General features: G+C 48.7%; 5 protein-coding genes across 5 annotated transcripts; 2 read left to right on the top strand and 3 right to left on the bottom strand.

The window, feature by feature from the left end:
• Positions 1–3313: 3313 nt before the first annotated feature.
• Positions 3314–5752, top strand: N7520_007791 (C2H2-type zinc finger protein; the record flags this gene model as incomplete). The annotated part of the gene is made up of 3 exons (XM_057141725.1): positions 3314–3449; positions 3520–5560; positions 5611–5752. The coding sequence occupies 3 exons, from the start codon at positions 3314–3316 to the stop codon at positions 5750–5752; spliced, it is 2319 nt and encodes a 772-aa protein (XP_056995731.1).
• Positions 5753–6523: 771 nt separating this feature from the next.
• Positions 6524–7439, bottom strand: N7520_007790 (uracil phosphoribosyltransferase; the record flags this gene model as incomplete). The annotated part of the gene is made up of 3 exons (XM_057141724.1): positions 6524–6966; positions 7091–7190; positions 7263–7439. The coding sequence occupies 3 exons, from the start codon at positions 7437–7439 to the stop codon at positions 6524–6526; spliced, it is 720 nt and encodes a 239-aa protein (XP_056995730.1).
• Positions 7440–7856: 417 nt separating this feature from the next.
• Positions 7857–8807, bottom strand: N7520_007789 (class I SAM-dependent methyltransferase; the record flags this gene model as incomplete). The annotated part of the gene is made up of 4 exons (XM_057141723.1): positions 7857–8026; positions 8091–8522; positions 8575–8682; positions 8738–8807. 4 exons carry the CDS (start codon positions 8805–8807, stop codon positions 7857–7859), a joined length of 780 nt encoding a protein of 259 aa, XP_056995729.1.
• A 779-nt stretch (positions 8808–9586) lies between these two features.
• On the top strand, positions 9587–10846 carry N7520_007788 (FluC/FEX family fluoride channel; the record flags this gene model as incomplete). The annotated part of the gene is made up of 1 exon (XM_057141722.1): positions 9587–10846. One exon carries the CDS (start codon positions 9587–9589, stop codon positions 10844–10846), a length of 1260 nt encoding a protein of 419 aa, XP_056995728.1.
• A 115-nt stretch (positions 10847–10961) lies between these two features.
• On the bottom strand, positions 10962–12418 carry N7520_007787 (uncharacterized protein; the record flags this gene model as incomplete). The annotated part of the gene is made up of 2 exons (XM_057141721.1): positions 10962–11239; positions 12169–12418. The coding sequence occupies 2 exons, from the start codon at positions 12416–12418 to the stop codon at positions 10962–10964; spliced, it is 528 nt and encodes a 175-aa protein (XP_056995727.1).
• Between the last annotated feature and the right edge of the window lie 1877 nt (positions 12419–14295).

Below are 14295 nucleotides of genomic sequence, written 5' to 3'. Positions count from 1 at the left end.
GAGGATGGAAACCCACACACACCAAAGAGCAAAGTCAGTGGAACCCATCTCGGAGGTGTTGCTTCCCAGGGCGTCGGGAAGTCGGGTTTTCAACGCCCCCATCTTTAGCGAAAGTGTATCGGTTAAAGGGCGCACAAAGGGGAAAAAAAAAACCAGAAAAAAAAACATCATAATTTGGGACTTTTGGCTGGCGGGACCTGCATCTACTCGAATCTTAAACGAATGTGACGAAGCGGTGAATCATGAGAATAGCTACATGCACGATGAGGTCTCACCGACATCTTCGGCAACAATTTTAGGCTCAGTTCAAACGGGCCAGAGCTTGCTAGCGAAGTTCAAAAACTCCAGACCGTCCTGGCGGGGTGACCAGACCCAGTATGTATCCACTGGTCCACTTCGTTAAACTAGGGAGTTGTCGGGACTATGGGTGGGATGCCGGAGGTCATTAGTTTAGGGACCGGCGCCGGGGAAGATTTCTAAAGTTCCTATTCCTACAGATAGTGGATCAGCTTGACTCGAGTACTTTTAGTAACTAAGTTTGCGTCAAGGTTTCATTGAGAACTGCGCCGATTCCGATTTCTGTAGATCCATTGTTTGGGAATATTTGGTGGTTCTGATAAATCCAGAGATATTCAATAAGGTTTATGAGTTGTGTGCCTCATTTCAAATAGTTATGGAATGTTATATCACGGAGTAAAGGGATCGGAATGGTCTCTTTGTTCGACAAAAGTACCAAACCTCACCGCTCAATCTGCACGCAGTCGTCATCTTCTCTCCCCCCTTGGTTCCTGCTTGGGTCGAGAACGTTGAAACTGGGTCGGACCGCTGCATCGGGAAGTGGATCGAACCAGTATTGGAATTTTGAAATCAAGGGCTTTCTCGCCTTTGCTCCCTGTCTATCCTTCAAGCACGGAATACTCTCCACCGCTCTGCTCAGCTGATATAGCGGGATAGAGAAGGTTTGTTGAGGCTTCGATGATCATCCGGGAACTCCGCTGGAACAAACAAGCTGGAATTTCCGGTTTCCAGTGGCTGCAGATGTATAAAATGTACTTTTGGTCTCCATCGATAATGTTCAGATCGATATAATTTGATAGGTCAGTCATTCGAGGGGTCAAGGGGGGTAAGATGTAAAATGTACTGTACTCCGTGCAGAGGACCTTCTTCTATTCTCCCCCTCGCTAGATGGCCGATCTTTCATTTCTGTGCCGTGGGCTGCATCGCGCTCCACCCGGAGGGGCGCCAGACGCGTTTCCCAAGTAACCGCGTCGGTGCTCCGCGTTTTTGTCCTAGCGGATCTTCGAGCTTCCAATGATGCAGCCCCATGAAAGCCGGGAATCCAGGACACGGGTTTTGTGCGGTGTACAAGAGCTAGACAACTCACTACGGACTGACCGTTTATTGTACAGTGTGGACCTCGAGAAGCCCGATACTGAGCAGAGACCGAATTATGATCAAACAGACAATCCGGTTATACAAAGTACTGTACGGAGTAGTACTGGATCAGATGATAATATCCCCCAAGCCCACTTTGCAGATCTTTGTCGGGTGATGTTTGGACACAACGTCACACAGATGACCTGGTGTCGTACATCGCCCTGACAAAGCAAATGTATAGCTGCATACATGACATATCGTATCTGAGCATCGTTGAATTCATATTTTGTCCTTCACAGAAATCCCCCTCCGTGGCTCAGTTTCGAACCGCCACAAAGCGGGGCTCCGAGATGAGACGGATTCTGGACCAGTCAGACCCAAACTGAAGACAAAAGTACGTGAATATCAATGATCCGTCAATAATTAAAGGGGGGATCCATGGAAAAGTGTGGCGCACCTGTCATGATATCCCTGAATTTGATTGACCAAAAATTGCAAGACAACGATCTTGGTGGATTGATCGACTATGCAACCCCCCGTGGATACACCGATCGAGGCTATTCTAGCGTGAATCCGGAGACCAGGAGGGAGGTCCCCGTATACATGTTTACTCAAACTCAAGTAGAAATGTGATCCAATCCATCCCTGTCTCATTCCCAACCCGCCTAGACGTCGGAACTGTGTAACTATAGATCTATGCCGATCGGAGGGGTTTGAATGAGAGGGGTAACGTGGGCATGAACCATGGTTGAAAGAGAGAGAGTTCCCGGGCATCAAAGTTATGTCATGTACATATACAGGGTTATCGTCACTTCATAGACAGGGCTACCTACCAGATAACGGAAAGTAAGATTACATTTGCTATGGATGTGCCACGATCGAGACACTAAATCGCCTCACATGCCAGCCACACATTTTCCAAAATAATTCCCTATGGGTCTTGTGCTGAGCGAGGGGCCACTGCATGGCCCACTAAGCCCTCGCAGGCACTATTCCCACTTTTGTCTGATCTCCCTTGAATATTGCTTTTTTTTTTCTCTTTTCTCTTTGGCTTTCTTTTTCGTTGATTTTATCAATTTTACAATTTCAGACGTATAGATCATTCTTTATCGACTATCGTCAAATAAGACCCCTCCTTATGGATACGTAAATAAATCTAGTAGATCTATATGTTTAAAGAATCGGACCAAAAGTAAAATATGAACGTTCGGCAGGACCGAAATGACGGGTTTCAAAAAGGATGCAATTTGCGGGCCAATGTATGATTCATTTTGGGATTTATTGGTTTAAATGATTTTTTTAAATTTTGGCGATCGGGTCGAATGAGATTTGCGTTTGAATATTACGACGTGTCGATTTATGGTAAAAAGGGGGGGCACATCATCTAGTCCAACTATAGTGTGGTTGTGGTTATAGGAAGTCAAAGTGCGTGGCCGGTTTGAAAGTTGAATGACCCAGCCCCCTCGGTTCACCCCTCTAAGTACTCAAAGTCACTTCAGTCCCGCTTTCGCCCCTCGGCGCGCCCTCACGCGTAGTAAGCGATTGCTTGGGCCCACGTCCCTTTCCCCCTCCCTTCCATCCCCTCCCTTCCCCCCAAAACTGAAAGGCTTTCTAAATTCCTCTTCTCTCCTCACACTTTCATTTTCCCCTCCCCCCCTCCTCCCCCCCCCTCCCACCTTTTCTTCAACACACAACCCCTCTATCGCGGTGCTTAACGCTCATCCGCCCTTCTTTTCGAGCGTTCCTTTTTGTTTTTCTATCCGTGGCTGGACACCCACTTTCAACTTTACATACCCGTGATTCCCCCACATAGGAATGATCAGACATCCCAACGAACTTCTGTCGTCGACACGTTTAAGGAACCGGTGCGAGATCACCCAGGGAACTATACCAAACGCGACGATTTTTGTTTGAGATCCATACAACAGATACACACATGGCTCCATCAGCTCCCGGGACAGCTAGCAACTCGCCGGCTAAAAAGACTTCAGCCCCAGAGAAGAAGTACAAGTGCCAATTTTGCAATCGCGCTTTCAGTCGCAGTGAACATCGCAGTAGACATGAACGCTCACGTAAGTTTCGCTCTTGGTGCCCAGTCGGGCCGCCCTTCGCGCACCCCCCCAAAATACTGACTTTGTGTAGACACCAAAGAACGCCCTTTCAAGTGCCTAAAATGTCGGAGTACCTTCGTTCGTCGCGACCTTTTGTTGCGCCATGATCGAACTGTGCATGCCAAGGATGGCGGTATCCCTCTGGTCGCCGAGGGCCGCAGACGCGGTGGGGGTGTTCAGAAGGCTACTTCTACCCCCAAACCCTCGATCACAATTGACCCAGCTACGCTGGAGCAGATCGAGGCAAGTAGTGATGGTATGGTCGACCTTGAAACTGCAGCCATGTTGATGACAGATTTCCAACATAAGGCTGCAGCAGCGGCGACTGGCCAAGCTTCCGAGCGCTCCGAATCGTTGTCCCCCGGCCAAGGCAATTTCGAGCCTTACCTTTCCGGCAACGCTACCCTACCGCAAATGCCTTGGGATACCCTTGTTTCGCCTCACGATGCGATGCCCTCCCTCGACCGTCACGGCCCCGTCGGAGATGTGCTTCTGTCGAACTCGATGCCCATGTCTGGCAACTCGACCCCGAACGCGTTGTCCCCCTACCCGTCCATGACTGGCCCTGTCAGTCCCGTAAACTACCGTCGGTCGCCCGGTCCCAGTCAAGCGTTGACTCTTCCCAGAGCCCCGCAAATCATTGATGAGATGGATCGTAACATGGTGGTGGAGCGTGTCCAAAGCGCTGACACCCTTGGTGGTCTACCCGAGACTTTCCAGATGCCAGGCCTGGTCGCATTGAACCGGTACTTGTCTACCTACTTTAACCTGTACCACCCTCATCTACCCTTCCTGCACCAGCAATCGTTTAACCCTGCTACCGTGTCTGCTCCACTATTGCTTGCAGTTCTCTCGATCGGCGCTCTTTATACGTTCGAGCGCGAGCACGCGTTTATGCTTCACGTCGGCTCCAAAGTTCTGGTCAACCAGTTCCTGCAACACAAAGACAACTTCGATTCTCGAAAGTGTCCTCTTTGGTTGATGCAGAGCACCCTGTTGAACATGGTCTTTGAAAGCTGGAGCGGTGACCCCAAGGGTCTTGAATGGACCTGCTCGATCAAGAGTCTCCTGGCCAACATGGTTGCTGGCAATCGGTACCAGCTCAAGGTCCGAACAGATGCTCGCCAGGGCGTTCCGGTCTCGCGCGAGGACTGGATCGAGGATGAGTCGTGTCGCCGTACCTACTTTGCAGTATACATCTTCTTCGGCATGTTGACTCTCACCTTCAACCATACCCCAGCTATGAGCTTCGACGAGTTTGACAACTTGGAGCTTCCGTCTTCCGAGTCGCTCTGGAACCTGGATCCATCCGACGAGGAGACCTGGCGCCGCAGCACCGCCACCACACGGACACTCACCGTCCGCGAGGCTCACGATTTCTTGTTCCAGGGCGAGCAGACGCGCTACAGCGCATTTGCCACTCGTGTTCTGATCAACGCTCTATTCTTACAGGTCTGGAATCACAAGCGCAGCTTCGAGGCTCTGCAAGATGTTGTCACCGAGTACAAGCTTCGCCTTGCTCTCGAGACCTGGGAGAACTCCCTCGATGTCTGCGAGTCCGAGACGATCGTTGTTCCGCTCAGTACTCCCCAGAAGGGTCACCCCTTGATCTTCAACTCGATGGCCGTCTACCGCAACACACGCGCCCGCCTGGAAGTCGACCTGAAGTCCATCCAGGAGGCCATGCGGTACCACTCCTCGTATGAGGTGGCTGCTGCAATGACCGTCGCTCGTGAGAAGGTCAAGCGTGGACATGAGATGAACAAGGTGGTTCAACAATGTTTCGAGTGCATCGAGATCGCAGCCATTCAAGGCATCAATTGGGTTGCCAAGACCTCCGCCACTAACTGGAGTGTTGAGCACCCGCTCTGCGGACTAGATCTGATGGTCATTCTCAGCCTCTGGCTCTACCGTCTGGAACATGACGACGAGCCAGCCACTGAGGCTGAATTGGCTATTTACAACAAGGTTCGCAATTTGTTTGACGACGATGCCATCGACGCGTTTGGTAAACTCAGCTCTACCGTGGCCCGTGTGTGGGGTAACATCCTCGACGGTGTGGTTGTATGGGGGTAAGTTTTCTTTCTGCCGTTTGATTAGGATTGATACTAATGGTCTACAGAATCACCAAGCTTATGGGCGAGTCATTCAAACTCCACTCCCAGGCTCTGGTCGGCTATGAGGATTCCTTGCGCGTTGGCAAGGACCAGCCTATCCACGCAGTTCCTCCCAAGTCGCTCGCCAGCGTTGGCACTGCGTACTAACCTTTCTGATTTGAATTCGCATCTGTTCAAATCTTTTTTCTTTTATGTTTTTCGGGCTTTCTTACTCTCCTTTGTTGGACGCTTTATGGGACATGGGAAAACTCAGGAACGGGTTCACCGGTGGGCAGGCGGGGTTTTTATGGCTATGGAATACTTCGCCTTCATTCTGCATTCTGCCTTTTGGTGTGATTCCTGACTTTTCTATTACTTTGGGTTGCATCTTATCCCCCTGCTATCTTTGCACCAGGGAGTCCGGTGTGGTGTTTATCTGCTTTAGTTCCCTCTTCGACACTCGGCTGGTCCTGTGTGTTCTTTCGCACTCGATGGAGTTTTATTTTGTTTTTCTCCTTAGCCCCTAATCGTGCCCCGTCCATCTGCTTTTTGATCTTTTGATACCTTTTGACTTTCATGCTGCATGCTTATCCGTGGTTTTTTGTCTTTTTTTTTCCTTTTTCTTTTTTTTTTTTCTTTTTCTTTTTCCCTTTGTCTCATCTGCTTCATCTGCTTCTTATGGCCCAAGCCTACCCTGGCTGCTGTATTTGATGTTACTTGCATGTCTGTTCCCCGCCCCTGCTTTTTGCCTGCTCAGCATCGTCTTGCTTTCACCTGCACATGTTTTTATGCCCTATTTCCATGTACTATACGTAATCTATGAATACAATATTTGGCGGGGAATTACTTGAACGTAGTATTTCGTATCTAAAGTGTCAACTACCACTGCTCCATCCATACCGCAACCTGCAGTATAGACTACATACTACACTCCAACTCCTACTTCCCAATAGCAACAAACAATCTATCCCCAATATCCCCAACCCCAGGCAAAATCATACCCTTTTCATTGACAACCCCATCAACCCCCCCAACCCAAACCTCAACCCCCTCCCAAGTCCCAGCAGCCCTCCTAACCCCCTCCTCAGAAGCAAGCACACTCAACATAATAACCCTCTGCACCCCCCACTCCCGTAACAGCTGAATAGCCGCCGCAGCCGTCGCCCCCGTCGCAATAATAGGGTCAAGCAGCACGGCCAGTGTCGCCGCGGCTGTATTCGTCGTTGCGGCAGATGGATCTAGAAGCGCGGGACTTTGTGCTGAGAGTTCGTTTCGGTGGAAGGGGAGGTTGTTATAGTATTCTACAGGCTGTAGGGTGATTTTTTCCCGGAATAGGCCTAGGTGGTAGATTGGGACGGGGGTTGGGAGGAGGGAGTTTAGAGCTTCATTTCTTTGTTAGATTATATGGGGAATAATAGGAAGATAGGAATCTTGGGATGGATAGAGGCGGATTCAAGATGCATATTCAGTAGGACTTGGAAAGAAAGGATAAGGGAAAGAACCAACCCTCAACCATTCCCAACCCGGATCTCAGAATCGGTACCAGGGCCACATCGGCTGGATCGATTCCCTGCGTTTCATACTCTGCGCCGAGTGGAGTACGATCCTAGAATGGTATTAGCAGCTGTATAAGATATATGGATCCTGAAGAAAGAACGAAAAGGTATGGCGGACATACCATCCCCGTCTTCGTAACCGTAAGTCCCTTTGCAAAAGCTTCAACACCTAATATCGACGAAATATCATGGATGAGGGCCCTTGTTTCACGGGGACTAGTGCTTGCGGAGCGGAGCTGGGAGAGCTTAGCCTGAAGGCAGGGGTGGGTGGAGACGTGGATGTTTGGTGGGAGGGACATTGTGTCATAGATGTGGGGTAATGGGTGGAATGGGGGATGAAGTAGGAATGGGAAAGGATTAAGAGTAGGAATGAAACTCTACGTTTAGTCAAAGGTCAGGATAATGACAATGACAATGACAAGGTAGTTAGAGACAGAATGAGGGGTTGGTTATCTTATCTGCAGTGAATCTTATCCTTGTACTTCACCGCATACCCGTGTATACCCGTGTCTAAATGATTTGTAAAGCTGAACAGATTGAGAATTACCTACTCACACATTCATTACAAATAAACAAAGCAGTACTCTCATTTCTTCGGATCATGGCCCAGAAATCAACGACAATGACAATGACCGCTCGGCAAGGCTTGTTCTACCTATCTATTCTGTTTCCACGATCTGACCCCCAAAATGAACCGATGTGTCCCCAGTGCCTAGCTAGGCTTTCTTGACAAGCACACCCTGAATTCTAGGCAACAAACTAAACGGCTCTTCAGGTTCTTCGATCTCATGCGGATTCTCCCACTCCCCACAGCTAAGAATATCCCCCAACACATTCCGTGTCAGATTACATCCAACAAAAGTGCTCCAAGCAGGATTCCAGCAAGCTATCCCTTCCTATTAGCCAGCCGAAAGAAGAGATATAGAAGAAGAAAGGAGATACAGACATACCTTGCGCTACATTCGTCAACCGGTCTCGACTCCATCCATGTTCCCAAAAAATGAACTTGCCTCCGGGTTTAAGCAGCTTCCACACCTCTTTCATCACGTTCTTGGGATCATTCACCGCACACAACACCTGGATACATAGCACAGCATCCAAGCTCCCCTCCGTGATCCCCCCTTCTCTCAGAACATCACTATCTTCAACACCACACACTATAAGCTCATACTTCTCTCGCAGACCATGCTTGTCCAATTTGATATCAATCACATCTTTAAAGTTGGGGTTAGGCTCAACACCATAGACATGCTTAACAAGAGAAGTATCGAAACGATGAATCTGATTGCCTGGCCCAGGGCCCAATTCGAGAATAACGCCCCTGGCGGTTTTGACAAGCGAGGGAACAATGGTTGTGTCTTCGTAAGCGATGAAATTGCCAGCTGGGTATGGTCAGTCTAGTTTGTATAATATATGGCTAGCGGGGTAGGTTACAGGTTAGGCTGAACAACTTTGCTGAGGCGGCATCTCGAATTTCTCCTGGACGGCCAAGTGCTGCGAGGCCGTCTCGCCGAATCGCTTGCGTCAATGCTTCCCAGTGTACTGTAGGAGTGTTAGTTGAAATTGTGGGAATCGGAGTGGGTTGATAAAGATTTACGGCAAATAGAAAGCCAAATCATATCCCACGGACGGAGAATGGATGCGAGGCGGCCTGGTTTGGGGGGCATGGTTATCTGCTGATAGAGGATATCCGTATGTTTTTTGGAAGAGTGAAGGATGTAATGAAAGGTTACAAGATAATACCACTGTGGTACTCGGAGATGAACGAGGGGAACTTTGGAAAGAGGGAAATAGCTGTGCGATGGAGATATAGTACTTCGTCTTGAGCTAGCCTCATTGGGATTGCCACGTCTGACTGTGACTCGCAAGCGCTGATAGTCTCGGGTATCTGGAGCTAATTTCTAGCAAATACGTGAGCCGTTTAATATATGGGGTCTCTCCTCTATATGTATTGCCATATCCCTTTGGTTGAATTGATCAGGCAAGAATAATGTTAAGAAAAGAGATTGGAAGTAAGCTCTGGTGGGTAAATGAAAATCTGAGAGTTTTATAGTACTCTAGATAACATTGAATTAATTAAACACTAACATGGTATCTGTTCTAACCTTGGGCTAAGCCAATTTACCATTGGGATCATTTATAGCATTCAATATTGAATTGAAGTCCGATTCTCCTTCACAGCGAGTCCTGATGAGTGAATGTTTTGTCAGCTTCATGACTTCAATGAACAGATTCCGACTTATTTTACCATATCAAGGGAAACACCTACTATATTCCAGGCCATAAGATGTATGACCACTTTAATGGCTAACATAATTCCCGAGGTCGAAGTTGTGTTGTTAAGCTCTTATCGGCTGGTGGATTCTTCATTATCTAAGATCAGTTCCAAGTCTCCAACCTTAATTTTCTCAACTCCGAGCGCGACCTGCGACTCACCTCCAACAGCATGCCCGATCTCCCAATAGAAAGGGCTGCGCCCCTAACACCCGAATCTGAAAAATACAACGATTACCCTCTCACCGAAACCACCGCACCACCACCCGTCGAGCAGGTCTCATCCCGCAGAGAATCATGGCCAACCCAAGCTCCCCAACCCACATCCACCCCTTCCAAACACGCAACCCACCTCTACACAATCTCCTACCTAATATTCTTCGCCATCTTTGGTACCCTCGCCCGCCTAGGCCTCCAATCCCTAACATTTTACCCCGGCGCCCCAGTCCTAACAAGCGTCCTCTGGGCAAACGTCGCAGGCAGCCTGGTAATGGGCTTCCTAATCGAAGACAGGAACATCTTCCGTGAAGCATGGGGCTCACCTCGTCTGCCTACTGATCCCTCCGGAAATGGACACGGAGACGGAGACATAGAGGAATGGATCAAAAAACACAAAGCTACCAAGAAAACCATCCCACTTTATATCGGTCTGACAACCGGTTTCTGCGGCTGCTGTACATCATTTTCCTCATTCATCCGTGATGTCTTTCTCGCCCTGGCAAACGCCCTCCCTGATCCTTCGACTGCCGGTGCAGCCCCAGTCTCCCGGAACGGCGGATACAGCTTCATGGCGCTGGTAGCCGTAATTCTTGTAACCGTTTCACTGAGTCTTTCGGCGTTGACCTTCGGTGCGCATCTGGCAGTTGCCCTGGGCCATTTCACGCCTACCATCCCGTTCAAGTTTGCGCGCCGCGTACTGGATCCGTGTATAGTGGTGCTGGGTTGGGGATGTTGGCTCGGTGCGGTGTTTTTGGCTATTTGGCCTCCGGATCGGAATGATGCAGGTTTGGAGACTTGGCGGGGGCGAGCGGCATTTGCGATTGTGTTTGCGCCGGTGGGGTGTTTATTGAGGTTTTATGTGTCGCTTTATCTTAATAATCGGGTTGCTGCGTTTCCGTTGGGGACGTTTGCGGTTAATATGTTTGGGACGGTGATTGAGGGGGTGTGTTATGATTTGCAGCATGTTAGTGGGTTAGGTGCTGTTGTGCCTGCTGCTTGGACTGGGTGTCAGGTGTTGCAGGGTGTTATGGATGGGTTTTGTGGGTCGACGACTACGATTAGTACTTGGGTTGCGGAGTTGAATGGATTGGGGAAGAGGAGACATGCTTATTTCTATGGGATTACCAGTGTGGTGGTGGGATTGGGTTTGCTGATTGTGATTATGGGGTCCTTATTATGGACTCGGGGGTTTGATCACCCTGTCTGTGGATGAAGTTGATTTAAAATACTCGTAATATCAATATACTCACTAGATACAATTCCTTTCAAACACTTGCATATCCTATCATCTCGGTTTCGTCACAAATTGTCCACCTACCAAACCTACTCTACCTCCGCAGCCCAACCATCTCCATCCCATGAACCGGCAACTCCGCCCGGTTCTCAGGAATAGCAAATCGATCCATCATCTTCTCATAAACACCAGCACCTGAGCTAGATGCCACAACGGTACCTATATCGGAACTGTCCGCAACACTCCCCGCTGTGACGGTCGCCGTGGTGCCGAGTTGCAGGTCAAAGTTGAAAGTTGGTGCGCGGGCTGCGGTGCGACTTTGGAAGATTTTGCGACGGGCGAGGTCCTCTTCGTGGTTGCGTTTTTGTCGGACTGGTGAGGATTGAGATTAGCATTTACTATGTAACAGTGGCGAGGATATGCTGGAGTATAAGGATCATGCTCAATTTTGTAGCTGAAAAGAGGTACATACTCCGCCAGAAAAAGGAATAGATGATCACAGTCCCGATCATCGCGGCAGTGAACGCGAAGATGATGGCTAGTTCATCACCTAGCGAAGTTGCAGGTATGTATGGAAGAAACCTGACTGCCATTGTCGGTTTTAAAGGATCTTAGGACAAGATGTATCAATCAGACAAGAACTGGTTTTGAGGTTGGCAAGGCAAAAGCGCAATACCAATGTACTTTAGCTATTCTGGCCCTTGGATAGAATATAAGAATCAGGTAAAGTTCAGTTTCGAGTGTAAAATAGGGAGATAGAAAGATTGGGAGGGTAAAGGGGGCAAATGCAAACAAAGAAAATACCAAAAGGCATTAGCTGTGCGCAGTGCCAGTAGGAAGAAAGGGCCTTGGAACAGTTTAGAACCTTGTAAAAGGAACGTGTGATTTCATTTATGTACATAAATACAGACAAATATCGGTCCAGGTATACACAGGCTCCCAGAGGTATCATGTACAATCTCTATACTCCCACAGGAGAATGCAATCGGTACTCAAATCAAAATGAACCACGCCGAGCAGGCAGTGGATGCAAACAAAAAAACCAAATGTCGCTGGAATCGCCAAATAAAGTGTCAAAAGAGGTCGACGGGTCGACAGAATTAGTTCGAAGTTGTTGATAAAGGTCGGGGGGCGCGTATTCACGTATCGTGTCAAGAATCGGAGGAAAATGTAAAAGGTCGAAGAGAATTGAAGAGGATTTGAAGTTGAAGTTGAAGGTAGAAGGTGAAGGTCAAGATAGAAGTAGCCGTTGGCTATGGGTGTTGTTGTTTACCCTAGCATCACCGCCGCTAGAGCCGTACAGGTTAACCCGATGGCCATTCCGATCCACGGGGTCTGTCCGAGAGAGCCTTCGCTGCGCGCTTGGAGAACATGCCGCGCACCCAGTTTCCCCACCGGTTGATCGGTGATAGAGAGGATCTGGTCCCGCGGGACGAGCTCCGGTATTGATGGGGCGTCAGAGCGGAGAGCTAAGTTGGTATCGCGGGCGCGTGGTGACGGGCCGGCGAGAACGGCCGGCGCGAGGGCAACAAGAAAAACGGCCGGTCGCATTGTGTATAGTATACGATTGTTTTGAGTTCCTTCTCTTGTGGGAGGGGAATTAAATGGTGCCCAGTTGGAGGGGTTGACGCGCAAAACAAGCAACGCCAAGGACTGCGGGTCGAGGGTTTCAGGGTTCTAGAGTTGGCGAGGCAACAGTTCTCCAGTGACGGTGAAAGGGAAAAAGGTCGAGTTCCAGAAGACCATGAACCCAAGGTTATAGCGCAATAGTTGTTGCGCGCTAATCTAGCAGAGTCGCAATCGAATGTGTTCTCGGGGGTGGGGATTTATTTGGGGAGAATGTTGTCGGAATAGGGGGCCAAAAGGTTGGCTTGGCAGTAGAAAAGTGAGCTGCAATAGGGGATGGATCGGATGGTGTGACAATTCGACCAAGGCGAAGTAGAAGTCCTTCGTACAGACGGAAGTTCTTCCCAGAGGAGAAAGAGAAAGAAAAAAAAAAGGAATCTCGAAAAGAAATGAAGCATCTAGCCATTGGACTAGCGGGATGAAAGTCAGGGACTGGACTTAGTCATGGACTTTACCTAAGTTGAACGGCTCAATTGTGGAGACAAAATTGGATCAAAACCACTTTTATTGGTTCCGCTATATCGTGCAGGGATATTCTTCCCTCCAATGGTGTGACCCGCGTTGTCTCCCAGCCGCATTATTTACTCTCGCTGTACGGAGTACAGAGTACGCAACATAGCTTATACGTCAACTTTGGAAAACAAGTTCAATATTTGAACCTCATTTGAAGTAAACTCTCGTCGGTCAAAGACCCTCGCCTAATTCATCTATCTTTCAGGGTTGACCCACTCACTCCGATCGTCATAAAAGACACAAAATTTCCCAAATTAAGGTGGGTCAAGAAACGGCTCATCTCGTCAATCAAGGAACCGTGTGCCATGCAAGGAAAACCCAAACAAAGAGCTCCAAGGGAATCTCTTTTCATTGCAGTTCTTTGCCTCTTGCGGCCCATCTAAAAATATTGATTCTTGGCATCTGCATCAGGTCAGTTGCCGTCAGCTCTTCTAAGACAACCATGTCGCATGTACATATACGGAGAACATAGTCAACAGTCACTTCAGCTAAGAAAGACTCGGGTCTAGAAAAACGCCCCGTCGGATGTTTTCCGAAACTGGGAATAGTTTGCGCCAACCAAGTTTCTATTTCGAGGCGTTCAATCGTTAGGTATGACCTGGGTATACAACATTTGAATGAGATGTATTGCGATCAGATATTTAGATCTTAGGGCACGGGCATAGTACCGCAAGCCACATCTGTAGGTCTCGGCAGTGGTCCTGTTTTTGAACTACATTATCCTGCTTGCATGTGGTACTTTATACAATGTCTAGCAAAATAGGCTACCATGTTACTAAAACGGCAAGTTTCACAGATGCGAGGTGGTGCAATGTTGAACAGTTCAGTGTTGGGTGAGTCGGAGATTCCACGTCTGGTGACGACGGCTTATATTTGAGAGGATTTGATTCGATTATACGGAATAAAGGTGCAGTAAACAAAGATTCAAGCGGAGATAGCATGATGGCTATGACATAAGAGGCGCTGGTCAGCGCATGAACCCATGCGATGCGGGGTCGCGCTGACATGGGATGGGATGGGGCCTTCGAAGTACTAGGGAAATCCCGGAATTATGGTGTTATGTCATGAGTGCAATTTTTCGACCTTCACTGGATGCCGGGGTTGAGCCAGCGGGTCGCTAAAGTTTGGCCTCAATGTGGCTAATAAAGCATAATAACCGAAAAATCTCCATCAAGAAGCCTTCGTGGTCTAGTTGGTTATGACGTTGGTCTCATATCACTTTCACATATGACTTTCCTGTTAACAGGATAGCAATCCGAAGGTCTCCAGTTCGATCCTGGACGAGGGCA

The sequence above is a fragment of the Penicillium odoratum genome, assembly GCF_028828045.1.
Source record: "Penicillium odoratum strain IBT 22623 chromosome Unknown utg000005l_segment0_segment0, whole genome shotgun sequence".
NCBI classification, from domain to species: domain Eukaryota; kingdom Fungi; phylum Ascomycota; class Eurotiomycetes; order Eurotiales; family Aspergillaceae; genus Penicillium; species Penicillium odoratum.
Note: the sequence above shows the minus strand (reverse complement) of the source record. Positions and strands in the feature narration are given on the sequence as shown.